The sequence below is a fragment of the Mesoplodon mirus genome (assembly GCF_964341445.2).
Source record: "Mesoplodon mirus genome assembly, chromosome: 4".
NCBI classification, from domain to species: domain Eukaryota; kingdom Metazoa; phylum Chordata; class Mammalia; order Artiodactyla; family Ziphiidae; genus Mesoplodon; species Mesoplodon mirus.
Window position 1 is genome coordinate 85,617,312 of NC_138979.1, and position 19,967 is coordinate 85,637,278.

The 19,967-nt window shown below is 34.7% G+C and overlaps 1 protein-coding gene across 1 annotated transcript in view; it reads right to left on the minus strand.

The window, feature by feature from the left end:
- The window catches only part of LOC309802312 (ankyrin repeat domain-containing protein 26-like), a 162,158-nt gene that overhangs the window by 26,038 nt on the left and 116,153 nt on the right, over positions 1 to 19,967 (minus strand). The window contains exons 32-39 of the mRNA XM_082617748.1: positions 17,231 to 17,313; positions 13,096 to 13,247; positions 11,123 to 11,156; positions 10,698 to 10,839; positions 7,209 to 7,422; positions 5,177 to 5,360; positions 4,430 to 4,567; positions 842 to 1,798 (exon numbers count right to left, since the gene is read on the minus strand). Coding sequence (XP_082473874.1) covers positions 842 to 1,798; positions 4,430 to 4,567; positions 5,177 to 5,360; positions 7,209 to 7,422; positions 10,698 to 10,839; positions 11,123 to 11,156; positions 13,096 to 13,247; positions 17,231 to 17,313 — 1,904 coding nt within the window. The remainder of the gene's footprint in view (positions 1 to 841; positions 1,799 to 4,429; positions 4,568 to 5,176; positions 5,361 to 7,208; positions 7,423 to 10,697; positions 10,840 to 11,122; positions 11,157 to 13,095; positions 13,248 to 17,230; positions 17,314 to 19,967) is intronic.

Sequence of the window (19,967 nt, forward strand, 5' to 3'; positions counted from 1 at the left end):
TCTGCCACCCTTCGCTAGTCTGAAAATGGGAGTCCAATGCCAAATTAATAAGTCACAGAGAGCTACAATTCTCTTTGTATTGGACAGATTTATATCCAGATGATAGTAACTGAGCCTTGAAATGAGAATTATGAGCAAATTATTTGTAAAAATGTTCCCAGTAAATTATAAATAGAAGTGGGAAGATTAAATCAAGTATAGTTTTGCTAAAGCTCACTACTTTAATCCCAAATTATGAGTTAATGAAAAGTAGATGCCTTTAAGGAGTTGAGAGGTCATAAGAATACATGGTTTGAGGCTGAGCTATTTCTCAAATTAATTCAAATTGACATGAATAAAAATAAAATTATATCAACTAAAAAGTTATGACAAGCTACTGAAGGAAAAGTACTATGAGATATGGCATCAACACATCAGTTCATTTGGGAAATCTGGAATTGACTGTCAAGGTAATACACACAACTGAACCTTAATTTCAAAATAATTCATTTTAGATCTGAGCGTTTCATTTATCTGCTTCCTCATGATACTAAAATGTGGTGACATAAAGATTAAAATTATTAGCTTAGCAGTAGAAGAGTAAATTACTAATACCTGTCTATACCCATTAACAATTTATAACTTAATCTCTTAAAATTTCATAGGTGACACAATGTCTACTCAAAGTAAAGCACCTCTCAGGACTAATTCTTTATTTGCTTGATACAAGGTATGCTTTTAGGCTGATTTACAGTCTATATATTATTTCTATTCAACTAGATTCAACATTTAGCCATAATCAAAATCACTTTGAATTTTCTTTCAGGAAGTCTGAGAATTATTTCTCTTCTTGGATACTTACTTCTCTTTCTGTTTTCTCATTTTCATACTGATACATTCTCTCTTTTAAATGATTACATTCATTGATTAACTCCTTGTTCCTTTCCTCCAGCATCAGACCTTGTTTTTCACTTTCAGCTTGAAGTTTTTTCACAATCTCCTGAAACTGGTCTTGGATGTTAATTACTGTCTTCTCTCTACTGTCGGCTTTGTTTTGCGCATCATCCAGTTGCTGTCTGAGCAATATGTTTTCACTCTGGAGTTGAGATAATCTCTCTTCTAAGGATTCCTGCTTTCCAATGTATTTATTCACTTTGCCTTGTTCGCTTTGATACATGTGTTCAAGTTCCTTCTTTTGACACTGTGCTTGGCTTAGGTCTCTCTGTACACGTTCTAACACCAAAGTCTTTTCTCTGAGAGCATCCCTCGTGTGATGGAGCTTGGTTTTTAGGCTACTGAATTTACTTTCAGCTTTAGAAAGTTGCTGGGAAAGCATCTCATTGTTATCGTTCAGGTTAGACACATCAAAATTCATTTTGTCCTGCAAGCGTAACCACACATCTCTTGGTCTCTGGAAGGCAAGTTCCAGGTCTCTTTTTGATGTCTGACTTTGATGGTGATCATGTATGGTAGTAGCCAGTCTAGAACGGTCGGATTCCACTTCTGTTTCCAGTCTTTCTTTGCTTTGTTTTTCATTCTCCAGCTTAGAGTTTAGCATTGTATTCTCAGCTGTCAGAACATTAAGCTGTCCAGTATATTGGAATATTGTCTTTGTTAATGTTTCCTCATTCAGTTTTATTGTCTTTTGAAGATCATCATTCTTTTCTTTTACAATTTCAATGTCCTCAACATATTTCTTTTCCTTTTCCTGGTTCTGACATTTTATTGTGTCGATTTCCAGTCTTAGCATGGCAACTTCATCCTGCAACATGTGGTTTTTATGTAACAGATCTTTTTCTTTTTCAGGACTATCGGACACCTAAGTGAAATAAAGGAGATTTTTAGCTAGTACTCAATAAATTGACATTTCATGATTTCCTCTGAAAGACTAACCTATATGTTGATACAATGAAAAGGCTGCAATAAGTGGATATCCAACTGGAAAAAATAAGGTTGGATACAAACCTCAGACTTCTTACAAGCAGAAATCTTCAAAAGTTCAAAAATTTAATTGAAGACAATGAATCCATGAAAGTAAAAAACAAACCACAGGAGAATTTTTAAGAAGCTCAGAATTGGAAAGGCCTTTCTCTAAATTATAACAAACCCAGAAGGCTTAAAATAAAAGATTAATAAATCTGACTATACTTAAAAATTGCATCTGATGTGATATATTTATACAGTGGAATACTACTCTGCCATAATAACAGAATGAAATAATGCCATTTGCAGCAACATGGATGGACCTAAAGACTATCATTCTGAGCGAAGTAAGCCAGACCGAAAGACAAATATCATATGATATAGCTTATACATGGAATCTAAAAAAATGATACAAATAAACTTATTTACAAAACAGAAAGAGACTCACAGACGTAGAAAACAAACTTATGGTTACTGAAGAGGAAAGAGGGGGAGGGATTCATTAGGAGGTTGGGATTAATATATACACACTACTATATAAAAAACAGATAACCCACAATGACCTACTGTGTAGCACAGGGAACTACACTCAATATTTGGAAAAAGAATCTATAAAGGTATATATATATATATGTGTGTGTGTGTGTGTGTGTGTGTGTGTGTGTGTATAACTGAATCACTGTGCTGTATACCTGAAAATAACACAGTATTGTAAATCAATTATACTTCAACAAAAAATAAAATAAAATACCACCTGCTAGCTTAAAAAAATATTACGTCTGCTATCTAACCTATACAGCTACCCCATAGTAAAAGCCTTAGCTCTGTATATATTTTGACAGATTAAATTTCCTAAAATTTTTTTTTCCTGAGAATATTCCATAAATATTCTATGTTCCTAATATTTATATAGTCCTGAGAATATTCCATAAATATTCTACGCTTCTAATATTTTTATAGTCAGTTACAAGAATCACATCTACTGATAACTGTACTAAGCACTTCTACAAACATCAATTAACTCATTTAGCTATGACAGTCCTGGAAATGAGGAAGTCAAAAATACAAGCAAGCTGCAGGCTTTTCTCTAGGTCTTCTGACTTTACTATGAGTCCTCTTACACCAAACCACAGCTAGTTCTCTAGTACAAACATATAAATATGAAATGAGCCTTATATTTCACTATGGTGCATACACTAGTGGTAAATAAGGTAAAATTTATAGAGATCTTAGAAAATCGTGAGATTATTCACTGCTGCAATAACTTTTATTCTCTCTTCATAATGCTTAAAATAGTAAGGTAGGGGGAAATACAATGAACTGTTTCACTAAAAATAAAATACTTATCAATAAATTATCACTAAATAAATATTATGGCATATCTATCACTATTTTCAAAAGTTCCTTGTACTGAAATAGGACACCACATGGAGCAAAGTGTTAATTTTCTCACAAGTAGAAGAATGACATCCAAAAGATGGTCTCTGAACTGGCTATACCTTTCCTCCTTACCATCAGTGGAAGGGATAAACCAACCTCTCTATTAATCTATCAAGGAAGTGAAATCACTGCCAAAAACCATAATGTTGTTTTGTTTGTTTGTTTTGGGGTTTTCTCTCTTTTTTTTGGTAATTTTGTAAGTTTATTCTAAGGAAATATTTTTTTTTAAGTGCTCAAAAATGTTTTTACGGGCTTCCCTGGTGGCGCAGTGGTTTAGAGTCCACCTGCCAATGCAGGGGACACGGGTTCATGCCCCGGTCTGGGAAGATTCCACATGCCGTGGAGCGGCTGGGCCCATGAGCTATGGCCACTGAGCCTGCGCATCCGGCGCCTGTGCTCCGCAATGGGACAGGCTACAACAGTGATAGGCCCACGTACCACAAACACACACAAAAAAATGTTTTTACAACTAATGTTGCAGCTTTTACGATACTGAAAAATTGTAAGTGATGTGAAAATGTCATTGATGGGGTACTGGTTAAAGAAATGACAGTGAAGCCAAGAACAGACTCTGATTTAGACACTGAAAATGATGAGGTGCATAGTGATTGACATGTTCACTCCAAAGCAGAGAGCAAGAACGTATTCAGTGCTGGGATTTGGTCGGGTAGTGTGGTCGATGGTGGAGCACACATGGTCTTCCCTGCCTAAACCGCCATCAGGGTGCAGACTTTTCTAGATGGTAGCAATAGTTTCAGATTATGAAAAGTTCATCAGTTCCTATGGAAAATATTAAAAGCCTCTCCTTGGATGAGGCTATTGTATGTCACTCCTTGACTGTTGGAGACAAATGGATTTAAATTAAAAATACTACTTGAATTAAATTTAATCAAATATAATTCAATTATGTTTGAATTAAAAATATTAAATATCCAATGGACAAGAAACGTCAACCCCCTCCCCAAAATGTATTTAAATAGGTTTTAAATATCCTCTACACTGTCTGTGATGTATAGTATTGGTTTTTAAAATATATACATATACAGATACATACACACAAATATTTGAAAATGATTAAAGAAAATACCTCAGAATTCATTTCCTTATTAGTCATTTCTATCTCCTTTTGTTTGGCAAGGTGACTGGTCAGGATTCCATCTTGTAAAATTCTGGCATTCTGCTCTCGAGAAAGCTGCCTCTGAGCGTCATTTCGCTCTTCTACAACCTGGAGACACATTTCATGAGGTTTTTGGTCTCATACCATTAAAAAAAAAAGTCAAAAGCTTAAGAGCAGAATTAAAAAAAAGACTGTTAAAAGGAAGTAGCCTTTTAAAATAAACACAAGGATATTTATCCCACATGAATAACTTAAGATTTTAATTAAATGACTGCTAAAATTATCACAGAGCAAAAATACAGGGAGATATAGTATTGTGAAAGAAAATCTTTTTACAAAGCATTTAACTAGTTCCATCGCAGTCTCAAGGCAATTTACCCTGTATTTTAACATAGAAAAGCCAAAATTAACACATGGATTGGAATTAAGAATATTACTTTCGAATGGACCAAAAATGCCAATCATTATGTTAATCATTAAGCTCAATTTACCTTCCATTCCTCCATTCAGAAAACATACACAGAGCATGTATTAGAAGCTAAGAATGGCAAGAAATTAATAATTTAAGCTATAAATGTCATAGTTCATATTTAGGATGAGATAACACTTTTTATTTGTTTTAAACCTAAATAATATATATTAAATCAAAGAGATATTACAAATAATACTGAGGAAATACTGTTGGAAATTTGAAATTTTCACCAAAGATTAACTTACCTGATTCAGATTATTTCTCACAGTCCTCAGTTCCATGTCTAGTGCTCTGAGAGTGAGTTCAAGTTGTTGTTTCATTTCAACTTCTTTACTGTATTGCTCTTCTTTTCTTCTTAACTGCTCCCTAATTTTTTCATATAACCTGTCAGCATTTCTTCTCTTCTTTTTTTCTTGTTTTAGGGTGAATCTGCAGTTAAATATGCTTACCTTAAAATGTGTTTTGTTGGAAAATAAAAAGTTCATTTTATGATCTGGCTCTTCACCCGCTGATTTAGTATCCTAATGAAATTTCTGTTCTCCAGTTTTTTTTTTCCTTTCTAGGTCTCATATTTTTAATTCCTCACTTCAATCTCTTCATAAAGATATATATACTTGAAAAGTAGCAATGAAAAAACATTCTGCCACTTAAGTAAGTTTTAGTCAAGAGTAACTCTGGTGAATAGTGTAGGAAAGAAATTTTGAAATTATTCAGTGAAGTTAGGCCGAAAATTACCCTGTTTTCCACACTGTCATAATTACTCCTCCTTTAGGACAGATAATTTAGTTACTAGTTAAAAAGAGAAGCTGTTGTTTAGAAACAAGTTTATAAGTTCACTAGAAATAAAATTTCAACTTCATAAAATACTACAGGTACCCCTAAATGACTTACAGTGCCAGATAAAATCTGCAGATGCCTTTTACAGAACATATATCTTCAGACACTGTAATCCAAGACTAGGCTAGGGAGTCTAATATCTGTTGCCCCACACTTTTTATGTTTCTTCTTTTGTAACATTTTCAACTTGTTGATTATTATCTATTTAATAAATAACTTTAAATCCCGTAAGGCAGGATCCATATAAATTAATTAAATAGAGAGTATTCTGTGCTTTCAGCACAACTAATTTTATCAATGTATGAAAGAGATATTGAATAAACTAATCAGTAATTACCTTCCATTTTTACCTTTTATTTCATCCATGCATATGTTAAGAATAAAACTACATAAATGTTTTTAAAAATTTTGTCTTCAGAAAAATGGCCATTTCATACTTCTGTGGGTGGGAGTGTAAAGAAATATAAACTTTCTGGAGAACAATTTAGAAACATGGATCAAAGACCTTTTTAAAAAGTTCTCATACTTTAACCAAATAACACAATATTAAAGAATTTATTCCAAATAAATAACCAGAAATGTAGAAATGAATTTATAGAAGAGACATTCCTTGTAGCATTAAATATAATACACAAAAATGAAAAAATAACTGACATTCAATTTGCTAAACAAATAATGACCATAATTCAAAAAGACACAAGCACCCCAATGTTCATTGAAGCACTATTTACAATAGCCAGGTCATGGAAGCAATGTAAATGCCCATCAACAGACGAATGGATAAAGAAGATGTGGCACATATATACAATGGAGTATTACTCAGCCATAAAAAGGAACGAAATTGGGTCACTTGTTGAGACGTGGTTGGATCTAGGGACTGTCATACAGAGTGAAGTAAGTCAGAAAGAGAAAAACAAATACGCATATTAACGCATATATGTGGAATCTAGAAAAATGGTACAGGTAAACTGGTTTGCAAGGCAGAAATAGAGACACAGATGTAGAGAACAAACGTATAGACACCAAGGGGGGAAAGCAGGGGGGTGGGATGAACTTGGAGCTTGGGATTGACATGTATACACTAATATGTATAAAATGGATAACTAATAAGAACCTGCTGTATAAAAAAATAAAATTAAAAAAAGATATTACAAAAAAAATGAGGCTTCGTATGGAGGACTTCTGTATGGTCATGAAAATGATGATTTGGAAATATATACATTAAATTATTAGTAGAAGTATCCACTGTTAAGAACTTGCTGTATTATTTCCAAGAATTTCATACTCCACAATACTAATGAAGTTTTCTCCCCTGTAAAATCCCAGCAGGTAAGTTAGCAGGTATAAAACTTCCCGTAGTATTAAAGTAAATACACATCTGTAGTATTACAGTAAATAAAAACAGTTCAAATATTTCTTTAAAACCAAGACGTTCAATACCTCAAGCTGCAGAGCTCTTGTTCCCACTCCACTTTTTGATGCTCTAACTGTGATTTCATTTCTTTTGTTTCTGATAGCTCCTTTTGTAGCCCAGTAACCTTACTTTCCATTTTTTTATTTTTTTCTGTAAGTAGTTCAGAGTAATCTTTTTTAAGTTCTATTAATCTTTCATATGAAAGAACTGCATCCTGAATTTTCAATAAGCTAACAGAATCTGCATTAGGAAGAAAACAAAGATAGAAATGAAATATATGAGTAATTTTTATGTATAAAGCACTGTGCATTTTCACCTTCACTCATCCATACATTGAACAAATACTTTTTTTTTTTTTTGGCCATGCCGCACAGCATGCGGGACCTTAATTCCCTGACCAGGAATTCAAGTGGCTAAATATACAATGCCCCAAAGAGGTGGAGGAAAGAAACAGAAAAAAAAATATTTGAAGAAAAGAATGGCCAACAACTTTCTAAACTTAATGAAAACTACAATCCCACAGATCCAGGAGGATCTGACAAGGAGAGAAGAAGTGGCAGTAAACTATTTTGTAATATTCTTATCCTATATATGATGTGGTACAATATTACTTGAAGGTGGACTGTGATAACCCTAAGTAAAATACTGTAAACCCTAAAGCAACCACTAAAATTGTGAAACAAAAGAGTTACAGTTAATAAACCAAAAAAACAAAAAAATAAAACTACATCATAAAAATTACTTGTTTAATCTAAAAGATGGCAGAAAAAGAAAAGGGCAACAAAGAACAGATGGGATAAACAGAAATCAAACAGCATAATGACAGATTCATACCTACTGTATCAATAATCACATTAAGTGAAAATGGTCTGAAAACCTCAATTAAAAAGCAGATTGTCAGGGACTTCACTGGTGGCGCAGTGGTCAGGAACCCACCTGTCAATGCAGGAGACACAGGTTTGAGCCCTGGTCCTCCCACACGTCATGGAGCAACAAACCCATGCGCCACAACGACTGAGCCCACATGCCACAATTACTGAAGCCCATGGGCCTACAGCCTGTGCTCCACAGCAAGAGAAGCCACCGCAATGAGAAGCCTGTGCACCACAATGAAGAGTAGCCTCCACTCGCCGTAACAAGAGAAAGCCTGTGCGCAGCAATGAAGACCCAACACAGCCAAAAATAAATAAATAAATTAATTAATTAATTTTTAAGAAAAAGCAGATTGTCAGACTGGATCAAAAAGCAAGACCCAACTGTATGCCACCTATAAGAAATGCACTTTAAACATACAGACATAAATTTGTAATAAGGTTAGAAATAAGATATACCACACTAACATGTGACAAAACAAAGCTAAGCTAGACTGGCTATATTAATACCAAACAAAGTAGACTTCAGAGCAAAAAACATTATCAGCAATAAACAAGGTCATTTCATAATGATAAGAGTGTCAATTAATAAGAAGCATAACAACCCTAAACGTTTATGCGCCTAGTAACTTCAAAATATATGAAGCAAAACTTGAGAGAACTGCAAAGAAAAATAGACAAATCCACAATTACAATCTGAGATTTCAATACACCTCAATGAGTAAGTGATAGAAAGAGCAGGCAGAAAATCATCAAGGATACTGTAGACTTGAACATCACGATTCTTTTCCAGTAGCCATGGAACACTTACCAAAAGAAGACTATATTCTGGGTTATAAAATAAAGGAGTAAGTCAAAAGGATTTAAGTCATACAAAGTATGTTCTCTGACCACAAAGCAATCAAACTGGAAATCAAGAACAAAAATATTTCTGGAAAATACTCCAATATTCGAAAACTAAATAACACACATCTAAATAATCCTTGGATTAAAGAGGTAATGAAAAGAGGAATTACAAAGTATTTTGAACTGAATAAAAATGAAAACATAATATATTACAATTTGTGGAATGCTGCTTACTTGCATGAAAATTTATAGCACTGGATGTCTATATTAGAAAAGAAGGTCTCAAATCAATGACCTTGGGTTCCAACATAAAAATCCAGAAAAAGAGTAAATTAGGGGACTTCCCTTATGGTTCGGTGGTTAAGGATCTGCCTTCCAATCCAGGGGACATGGGTTCAATCCCTGGTCGGGGGACTAAAACCCCACATGCCATGGGGCAACTAAGCCCGCCCACTGCAACGACTGAACACGCAAGCCACAACTAGAGAGCCAGCATGCCACAACTACAGAGCCCACACACGCTGGAGCCCACACCCCATTTGGAGTGTCACAAATACTGAGCCCACACGCCACAACTAGAGAGAGAAGCCCATGCAGTGCAACAAAAGATCCCACGTGCTGCTACAAAGACCTAACGCAGCCAAAAATAAAATAAATAAATAAATATTTTTTAAAAAAAGAGCAAAGTAAACCGAAAGCAAGCAGAAGAAAGGAAATAAAAAACATCAAAGAAAAAATCAATGAGAAAAAACAAAACAAACAAAACAAAAAAGACATGGAAAATCAATGAGGGACTCCCTGGTGGCACAATGGTTAAGAATCCACCTGCCAATGCAAGGGACACGGGTTTGATCCCTGGTCCAGGAAGATGCCACATACCGCAGAGCAAGTAAGCCTGTGTGCCAAAACTACTGAGCCTGCATTCTACCATCCGCAAGCCACAACTACTGAGCCCGCATGCCACAACTACTGAAGCCCATATACCTAGAACCCATGTTCCACCACAAGAGAAGCCACAGCAATGAGAAGCCCGCACACTGAATGAAGAGTAGCCCCCGCTTGCCGCAACTAGAGAAAGCCTGAGCACAGCAACGAAGACCCAACACAGCCAAAAATAAATAAATAATTTTTTAAAAAACCCGTGAAACCAAATATGTTCAGAAGATGAATAAAAGTGATAAACCTCTAGCCAGGCTGATAATGAAAAAAAAAAAAAGAGAGAGAAGGCACAAATTACCAATTTCACAGAAATGAGTAATGAGAAATTACTACAGATTCTATAGATATTAAAAGACTGACAGAGTAATATTATGAACATTATGTAAATAAATTTGACAACTCAGATGAAGTAGGTAAATTCCTTGAAAGAGGGAAAATAGCAAAGCTCAATCAAGAAAGAACAAATAGGGCTTCCCTGGTGGCACAGGGGTTGAGAGTCCACCTGCCGATGCAGGGGACACGGGTTCGTGCCCGGGTCCAGGACGATCCCACATGCCATGGAGCGGCTGGGCCCATGAGCCATGGCCGCTGAACCTGCGCATTGGAGCCTGTGCTCCGCAACGGGAGAGGCCACAGCAGTGAGAGGCCTGCATACAGCAAAAAAAAAAAAAAAAAAAAAGAAAGAACAAATAAACTAAATAGCCCTATATCTAAAAAAGAAACTAAAGTCCTACTTAAAGACCTTCCCACAAAGAAAATTCCAGGCCCAAATGGCTACACTGGTGAATTCTATAAAATATTACAACAGTATACACAAAAATATACATATAAATATACATATTTATACCATGGTCCTACCTTTACACTCCATGCCAAGTTGTTCTATTAGCAACATGAAATTCTTATAATTAGAGTAAAGCATCTGGCAATCCTTAAGAGCTGTTTCAGATGACTGAGTTAAGTCATCAAGGTCATCCATAGAATTAATTTGCTCTTTGACCTACAAATAAAAAATACTATTTCACAATGTCCCCAAAATACTTATAAAATATACTAAGTGTACAGAGGTGATAAATATCTCTTTATTAAAGCAAAAACACAGATACTTCTTAAAAGAACAGATTTTTATCAAAGGGATAATTTTATCAACAGTGTTTCTAAATTATTTTTTCAAAGTAAATATTTCTACAACAAAGGAAGATTTTCTATTTTTCCACTATACCTTTCACAAAGTAATTTTTTACTACAGGATAATATTTTTTATAATTAGTTTTTTACTCTACCTTGTTCTTTTCATTAGATGTTTCCTTTGTTGCCCTGAAAAAACAAAAGATTCTTTTCAGGCAAATATTAAATACTTAAAATACAAAGAATACCTAAACCTATTGTTTTTTACATAAAATCTTTGCATTGGTAATTAATTTTCTATAAAAGAGATTAAACAATAAATAGAAAGAGTAACATTAAAGGACAAAGAAAATACACCATAATAATATTAACAAAGCATTAAATTGGATTAAGCTGACAATGAAAGGAAAAACATAATGTTACTTGCATTATTTGATAGGATGAAATATACAAGGGTTTTTACTTTTAAAGACCCACATGTTGGGGTCATGTCAGCATCAGGGCTGAAAGATAGGTACCTCATAGTATCCCTCCACCACCAGCAACAATTTGGCATCTATCCACAGACAAAAGTGGCTTTGTGGCAGTTGCAGGATCCAGCACCATAAACCAAGGGACCTGGGAAGAGTCCTGCCCACCCAAGTGGTAACAGACATGCAGACCACAGCCCAGCTGTGGACCCTGCGTGGTCCATGAACTGGCTCCAGCCACTCTTAGCAACGTCCAGGGAACCCCTGGAAAACACTGTCTTAGACAATCACCCACAGACGAGAGAGCCTTTGTGGAAATCCAGGTTTCCAGCAGAGAAGTGCCAGCATACCACTGGAACAAAAAAATGCAAGTTGGGATACATTGGAGAGGGCAGTTATTAAAGACTGGAATAGGTGACTGCTACTTCAAATTCAAAGACAGCAATGCAAAACTTCAAGTAGCATAAAAAAAATCAAGAAAACATGACACTACCAAAAGATCACAATAATTTTCCACTAGCAAATCCCAAAGACATGGAGATCTGCAATCTACCTGATAGAGAATTCAAAATAGTAGTTTTAAGGAAACTCAGTGAGCTACAAGAAAACACAGAAAGACAACCCAATAAAATCAGGAAAGTAATACACAAACAAGATGAGGAGTTTAACAAAGAGATAGAAATAATAAAAAATAACCAAATGGAAGTTTTGGAGCTGAAGAATACAATGAATGAAAGGAAAAATGCAACAAAGAGCACTGACAGCAGAATGGATCAAACAGAAGAAAGAATCTGTGAGTTAAGAGACAGGAGCTTTGAAATTATCCAATCAGAGGAGAATAAAGAAAAAAAGAATGAAAAAGTGGGAAGAAAGCCTACATAAATTACCAGATACCATCAAAAGAAATAATTCATAAATCATGGCAGTTCCAGAAAGAGAAAATAGGGAGAAGGTGGCAGAAGCTTATTTAAAGAAAAAATGGTTGAGAACTTCCTAAACCTGGTGAGAGATTTGGATATCCAAGTTCCTAAAGCACATAGGTCACCAAGCAAACTCAACTTAAAGAAATCCTCGCCAGGAGACATTATAACAAAACTGTCAAAAATCAAAGACAAAGAGAGAGTCTTAAAAGCAGCAAAAGTAAAGAGGCTTGTAAATTATAAGGGAACCCCCATAAGTCTATCAATGGATTTCAAGAGAGTAGGACGACATATTCAAAGTGCTAAAAGAAAAAACCTGCCAACCAAGAATACTCTATCCAGAAAAGTTGTCTTTCAGAAATGAAGGAGAGATAAAGGCTTTCCCAAACAAAGCAAAGCTGAGGGAGGTCATCACCACTAGACCTGCCTCACAAGAAATGCTGAAAGGAGTCTTCAAGCTGAAATCAAAGGATGCTAATTAGTAACATAAAATATATTTAAATATACAACACACTGGTAAAGGTAAGTATACAGTCAAATCCAGAATACTCTAATACTGTAATACAGTGGTGTGTTAACCAATTAACTCTAGTATTAAGGCTAAAGGACAAGAGTATTAGAAATAACTATAACCCTAGAAAAATATAAAATTTGTTAATCATGAACATTAGCTCAAATGAGAACTTGTTTTATAGGAAAATAACAATTATCTATTGTTAAATACTGACATAGGCTTACCTATCAGAATCTTCATTCTCCATGGTAGGAAACTGTTGGTTATTAGTTTTTCTGCTCTTTCTCTGTTGAATTAATCCACTATCATCAGCATCATATATGTTTTCTGATACTTCCATTTCACTACTTTTGTGCTTCTTCTTTGCTTCTTCAACCTTTAATGAAAGTTTGACACTACATATAATTGTTATTACCTTATTCATTATAAAGACCTTTTCATTGTCATTAATTACTTGACTCAGAGTTTGCCCCGGCTTTAAGCAATAAAAATAGTTTTGTGCTTACTTTAATTTTTTTAATTACAAGTCATTGAAATTTTTGTAAAGTCTGCTTCTTTCTGTTTGAGGAAAAGAAATAAAATTTTAAAAATTTCAAAAAGGGCTTTCTTAATGTGGTGCAGCTATTCACATCCACTCTTCCCTGTCTGATGGCAGAGACAGAGAAATAAAGAGACAAAGACACAAAATTTGTCCTCTTTGGTCTTTACCACCTGGATTTTGCATTAAACAGCCAAATTTAGAGGACGGGACACCTTGGTGCTTCAGTAACAAAAAGGAAACATCCTTCTTTCTGCACTGAAGCTATTCTTCCCCCACTGCCTTTTACAATTCTTTTTTCATTTGGATCCTGGGAATATCAAAAAAGTGACGGTGTTCACTAAAATATATGAACCAAAGTTTACCAAAAAACAGGAGTAGAGTGAAATTGATGAACTGTTAGTTAGTGTGGAATTCTGGAAAATGAGTAATGCCTCCCAATTTCACATTCAATAACCATGAACTTTTATAGCTAAAGGGTATAGAAGTAATTATCTACTTTAGCCCCACTATTTACCAATAATGGGAATAAAACCAAGAAAGGTTCAATGATTATTCCAAAGCCCCTAAAGTGGCATTTCCTATCATTTCATGGCACCAAAAGAGATGATACAATTCTGTAACCCTGAATCTGATAAATTACCAAATGAATTCATCAGATTAATCAGATAAGTTAAAAGTGTGACTTTGGCAAAGTAATTTAATGCCTCAGTTGGGGGTAGGGCTCATCTCTTTTTCTTTCAAAGGAGAATATCTACAGATTTTTGTCTATCTTTAAAACTCAGTCAATGCACCTCATACACAAAAGAGCAAACAAACAAATTAAAAAATCTATTACTGGAAGGAAAAAAAAACCCTCATTGCACATCAAAACTCAGTTTTCTCCTTTGGAGATAAATACTGAATTTGTTTTGCTGAGGGTTTATACTACCTAAATGATAAAATCATACATGTCAAAACTTACCACATTTTATTAAACAACACAATGTAAAGGTCTGACTCAACAGAAACATCTGAGAGTGGTGATTAAAGAATATGTGGGAGTACATGTATTTGTTATTAAAAATATCTTGAAGTGGCCATGTTGGAATTCTAAGTGCCAAGCGATTGAGTAAAGCAAAGAAGATCGCATACACTAAAGCACAATAAAGAGATCAGTTTAGCAGGAATACGTGTTTATGTCCCTTCTTTCAGTCACTGCTTCCTTCCCATACTATAGAGTGTAATTTATATTTAAAACCCAATAGATTAAAAAAAAAAAAAAAACCCAAACCCTAGCTTATTATATTTCTTAAGCAATTTCCTTTGTGGAAATTCTGGCTCAGAAGGTCACATGGTATGTAGCTAAATTAGTTTCCCAGTTCATATGAAAGACTGACAGAGAGAGACTTAGGTTGATTAAGGAACAAAAGCCATGAAAATAGTTTCCTGTTATTTAGATGGCAGAAGTAATCTATTTCTACACAATTACCTATTTAGCTGACCCCATTTTATTACTAAGTGGAAAATCAGAATGGATCAGAGATCATTGATAAAGAGAAAGAACAAAGTAGCAGCAAATGAACCTCTATCTCTTTTTGAAGTTGAATTTTCTCTTTTTCCAAAGCCTGGAACTCTACTTGTAACATGCTTATCTCATTCTTAAGCCTTTGCATATCTTGCTGTAATTCTTCATTTAGATACACTTTGGATGTTCTGTTACTATTCGGTGGAGAAGAACTCCCATTTTCTAATTCAGGTTGCATGCTTTTATAGTTATTAGCACTGCAATTATCTGCAAGCAATGGCTTCTGGAACCAGTCTTGTATTGGTTTGGTTTTCTTATAAGTATTTGTAACAGCAGAAATATCACGACTTTTTAGTTGAAGCATGTGTTTCATTTCATTGGAGCGGGCAAGCCATAAATCAAAAAGTCTTTTGGGATTACTAGACTGAGGTATACATCCGAGTCTAATTTCCAATTAGTGGTATTTTGGTTCATATTTTGTAACATTTGCATATCAAACTCTTGGTCTTCTTGCATTTCAAATGTAACTACTGAGTCCCTTACTTTTTTATTTTCTGTATCATTATAAAAACTCTCCTCATTTTTGTTAAAAACATGTTCAGTGTCTGGTTTATCACTTTCATAGTCTAATTTATTTTCATTTAAATAAAGCTGTGAAGATGACGGACAAGAATTTCCCCAAGGCCCAGAGGTTAAATAAGATGGAAAAACATTTTCAAGCCTGGGTTCTTTTTGTTCAGGAAATGCTTGGAATGCTAGAGAGACAAATACTCAAAATGCAACTTTTGCCTGACAGTCAGGTATATTATTTGTCAAATTAGAAGGTATTTCCTTTATGTTTGCTCCTTCTTTAGGGTTATCATGTAGTGGCTCTTCCTCAGGACAAACAGTAATTTTGTATTTTTCAAAAGTTCCACCAAACTTCCACTTTAACTTATTTGTGATGCGTTTGAAGTTATTTTTCCACCCTAATTTGCCTCATTTGATCCACATTTCCTCATGCTTTTGTACACAAGGAAGTCCTGAACATACAGATATGTCCTCTCTACCACATTCCTTATTCATTTCTGGTTCTTGAGGCATTTTTTGCAGATGCAAAAGTGGAAGATCAATTGGCTTGATTTGATTTTCAGATGTCTTTTCTGTCAGGGTACATGTTTGTAAAATAACTTTATCCTTAAGTAATCAAGTACAGACAAAGAAAAATTGAAAATAATTAAACTTTAACCATTAAACTTCTTAATCTATGTTTAGCTACTCACAAATCACTGGATTACAACTAAGAAGTGAAAAATAACTTGCCTTAGCCTGAAACAGGAGAAAAACATGAACTCACCAACCCAATTTTGTCACTGTTTGTTTGAACTAAATAATTCATATATGTTAAATCTACCAAAAATGAATTAGGAGATGATTTTTAATGTTACAAAGGCTTCCTTACTTAAAAATATTTCACCTCACCGTACCTTAAAAAGTCCCTATGTGCACGTAAGCATTTTTTTTTAAGGACTAGTAACTGGAGAATAGACAAACCTTAAATTACTAGGAGCCAAAATCAATTAACATCAATCAGAAAGAGGAACAAATTCCTAAATTTTAATGCAAATTATATATTATGATAGTATTATACATTGATGTAATACCTGCTTTCATTCAGTTATATTATATTCTAATATCCACTAATGAAAGTGGATAAAACATTGTTTAATATTATTTATTGGTTTCCTACCCTGAAATGAAATAAATTAGAAAGTTATTGTTTGTACCCTAACAACAAAGGTCCAATTCTGGAAGGTCTGCTTCCTTAATAGGCAATTGGGTTGATTGTATGACCCCTTCTCTCCCTGAATGTCGATCTTTAGGTCGATTACATAGAGGTCACAAGACAGAATAAATCTTTAATCTTGGCATTAGTGACTGGCAATTTGAAACTGCAAATTTTGAACAGCTGGGAATGATTTCTCCTTCCATGAATCTAACTCACGGACCATCACTAATATACTGTTCATAATTTCAACTGCTTAATCATACGATTCAGTATTTGATTATCACCTTCGTTATCATATAAGGAAGAAGCAAACAATATTCAGGAAATTTTTTTGCCTCAATTCCAAGGACAAAGTTTAACTATAAATTATAATAGATTCTAACAATATTTTAAGCTTTGTAATTAAAGCACTATAAAAACTAACTATTAAATTATTATCTATCAATTCTAAGAGGTTAATTTTGAAAGGTAATTTCACTTGAACTCTGTTGTTAAAACATAGAAAACAATATTGAGCCAGAAATTTACATTTACATTTTTACATACCTGTGAGTGGTTATTTTCACTTCCATCAAGCCTTTCTTGTGCTTCCTCCGATGTTATTTCTAAGTCTAGTTCTGCTGACAAATCTATATGTTTAGTTAAAATTAACTACTTAGAACAGTTAGATAAAAGACATAATCTTTATAAAAATAGATTTAAAAAATTTTATCAAATGACAATTTAAATTAAGCTTAATCTTTAGCTGAATATTTACTTCTTTAAGAAATACTTCTAATTACCTAAAACTCCAACAAACCATCTGGGAAATACCAGATGTCACCAGGTTACAGGCACACAAACATCTCAAAGATTCATTGACAAATTCATCCACCAAACATCAATGAACAGAACAATCAGAAACCAAACAAAGGGTTTCCCTGGTGGCGCAGTGGTTGAGAGTCCGCCTGCCGATGAAGGGGACACGGGTTCGTGCCCCGGTCCGGGAAGATCCCACATGAAGCAGAGCAGCTGGCCCCGTGAGCCATGGCCGCTAGGCCCGTGCGTCTGGAGCCTGTGCTCCGCAGTGGGAGAGGCCACAACAGTGAGAGGCCCGCTTACCGCAAAACAAACAAACAAACAAAATTTAAAAATACAGGACAAACATAGAAAGTCACAATATACTCTGTTCTCTACTTCATAATAGTACCTATTTAACAATACACCAAGCTTCAACTGCAACGTTATTCATGGTTTCCAAAATTACTGTTACTTTTCATGCTTTTATCAGTTCCTTAATCTGAAATGTTTTCCTCTACTCTTCTGACAAAGTTCTTTTCATCTTTTAAGACTCAGCCTGCTTCGTGAAGTCCTCCTTGATTACAGCTCTCTTTCCCCAAATAGGTATCTCTTTCCTAGTAGCTACCTTAGTACTTTATAGATTTTTCTAGTGTATCTTCATCACCTGAACTGTAAATTATTTCTTCACGTCTATCCTCTTTGCTTCTAGACTGTAGAGGGCAATCTCTTGAAATCATCTTTGTATAAACAGTCTTTATTTTACTCAATAATTATTTATTGAGTTCCTGCTCAGTACTAAACATGGAGTTTAAAGAAGAATGTAGATAAAAGGTGTCAGGGATGGCTTTTCTAGAGATAATGCCTGAGCTGAGACTTACACAGTGAGGTCAGTCAGATTCAAGGGAATAGAGGGCAGGAAAGGGAGAGAGCATGGAAAGCTGTAGCAAGACAGGCAGAGAAGCATACATAAAACAGGGTGAATAGTTGTCTAAAATACAGGGATAGATGAGAGAGCATCACCAGCAGTTCAGAATTCCAGAGCAAAGGACAGACAGAAAGGGCTAGAGAGGGAGAGTCAGGTAGAAGTTAGATTACGAAAGCCTCGTGTCATTCTAAGATGGCTGGACATTAATATGCTTTAAAGAGTGGTTCACGATCACTGGTGCATTTGAGATAGATCACTCTAAATGCTGCGGGAGGGATGAATTTGAAGGCCATACAAATAAATAGAGGGAGAAGAATTTGATGGCATTATAATGCAAAAAAAAAAAAAGATGATGCAGGCTACACTGAGGAACTGTTTCCAGAAATATTTAGGATATAAAATTACCAGGACCCAGCATAGAATAAATCTTTATTAAATAAATAAATGCACGAATCCTGGGCCCCTCAAGAACTAGACTCTGCTTATTACTTTATAAAAGGTATCAACTGAGAAGAGAAATGATCTGCATGAACTGTTTTAAGTTGCTTGTATTTAGTTTCCAGTTTTCCTGTTTCACATCTTCCTGTGTTGAGGGGGCTCGTGTAGGTGTTTCATTTGAATTTGTGCTTCTTGGACCTACCAAGCTCATGGAAAAATGAGAGCAAACAAGTCACTTGTATAGATAAAAAAAACTTTGAGTTTATAGCTTGTAGTCACTACTCTAGGAGATAACTGAGAATCTTTTGTAAATGTAACATTAATTCCACAGGTAAGGAAAGACAAGAAGATAAAACTATAGGACTGGAAAAAGAAAACAGTGTATGATTTATTACTATAGCCCTGATCATATGACTGATTAAGGGCACTAAATTAATCGGTATTTATGTAGAACATATATTAGATGTGGTTAATCAATAGACTGGGCATCCTAGTAGAATTAGAATTGATTTTCCTTACACTATCTTTAAATGATCAGCACTCCTTAAAACCAATATCCCTTGTGAACTATTAATTCATTAAAAATAATAATTTGGTATACTATGTGGACACAGCTAAGAAGGAGGGACTATGTAGCAATCCCCAATGACTCCCATTACTGCTGGGAAAGCCAATTCTAAAATATATAAACTCATACAAAATACAAGAAATAGTTTAGTATTTGGTTTTGGAGGTGCTTTTTTCGTTACATTGAATATAGTTATAACTAATACTAATGAATTCAGAGCTAAACAAAAATAAAGCTAAGAAACTACATTTTGAGAAGGGAATCTTCAGATGTCTGCCTAGGTTTCCCAACTAGTCCCAAAGTTCTAAATATAATCTTGCTACCCACTCTCAGGTGTATGCTAAATACTAGCCTAATGAACCTATTCTCTCTCCTAATTCCCTTTGTTATTTATTATGTTGCTTTGGTCAGAGGAAGAATGTAAACGTCTTGCTAAAAGACGTTTGGCTGCAGGTTGAATAAAAGGAGTAGACACAAAGCAGATTTTGCCACAAAATGATTTTGGAAACATCAGGATTATGGTGAAGCCATGCCGAGGTGGCCTACGGTTGAGTGCTCTGTGCTTATTTATT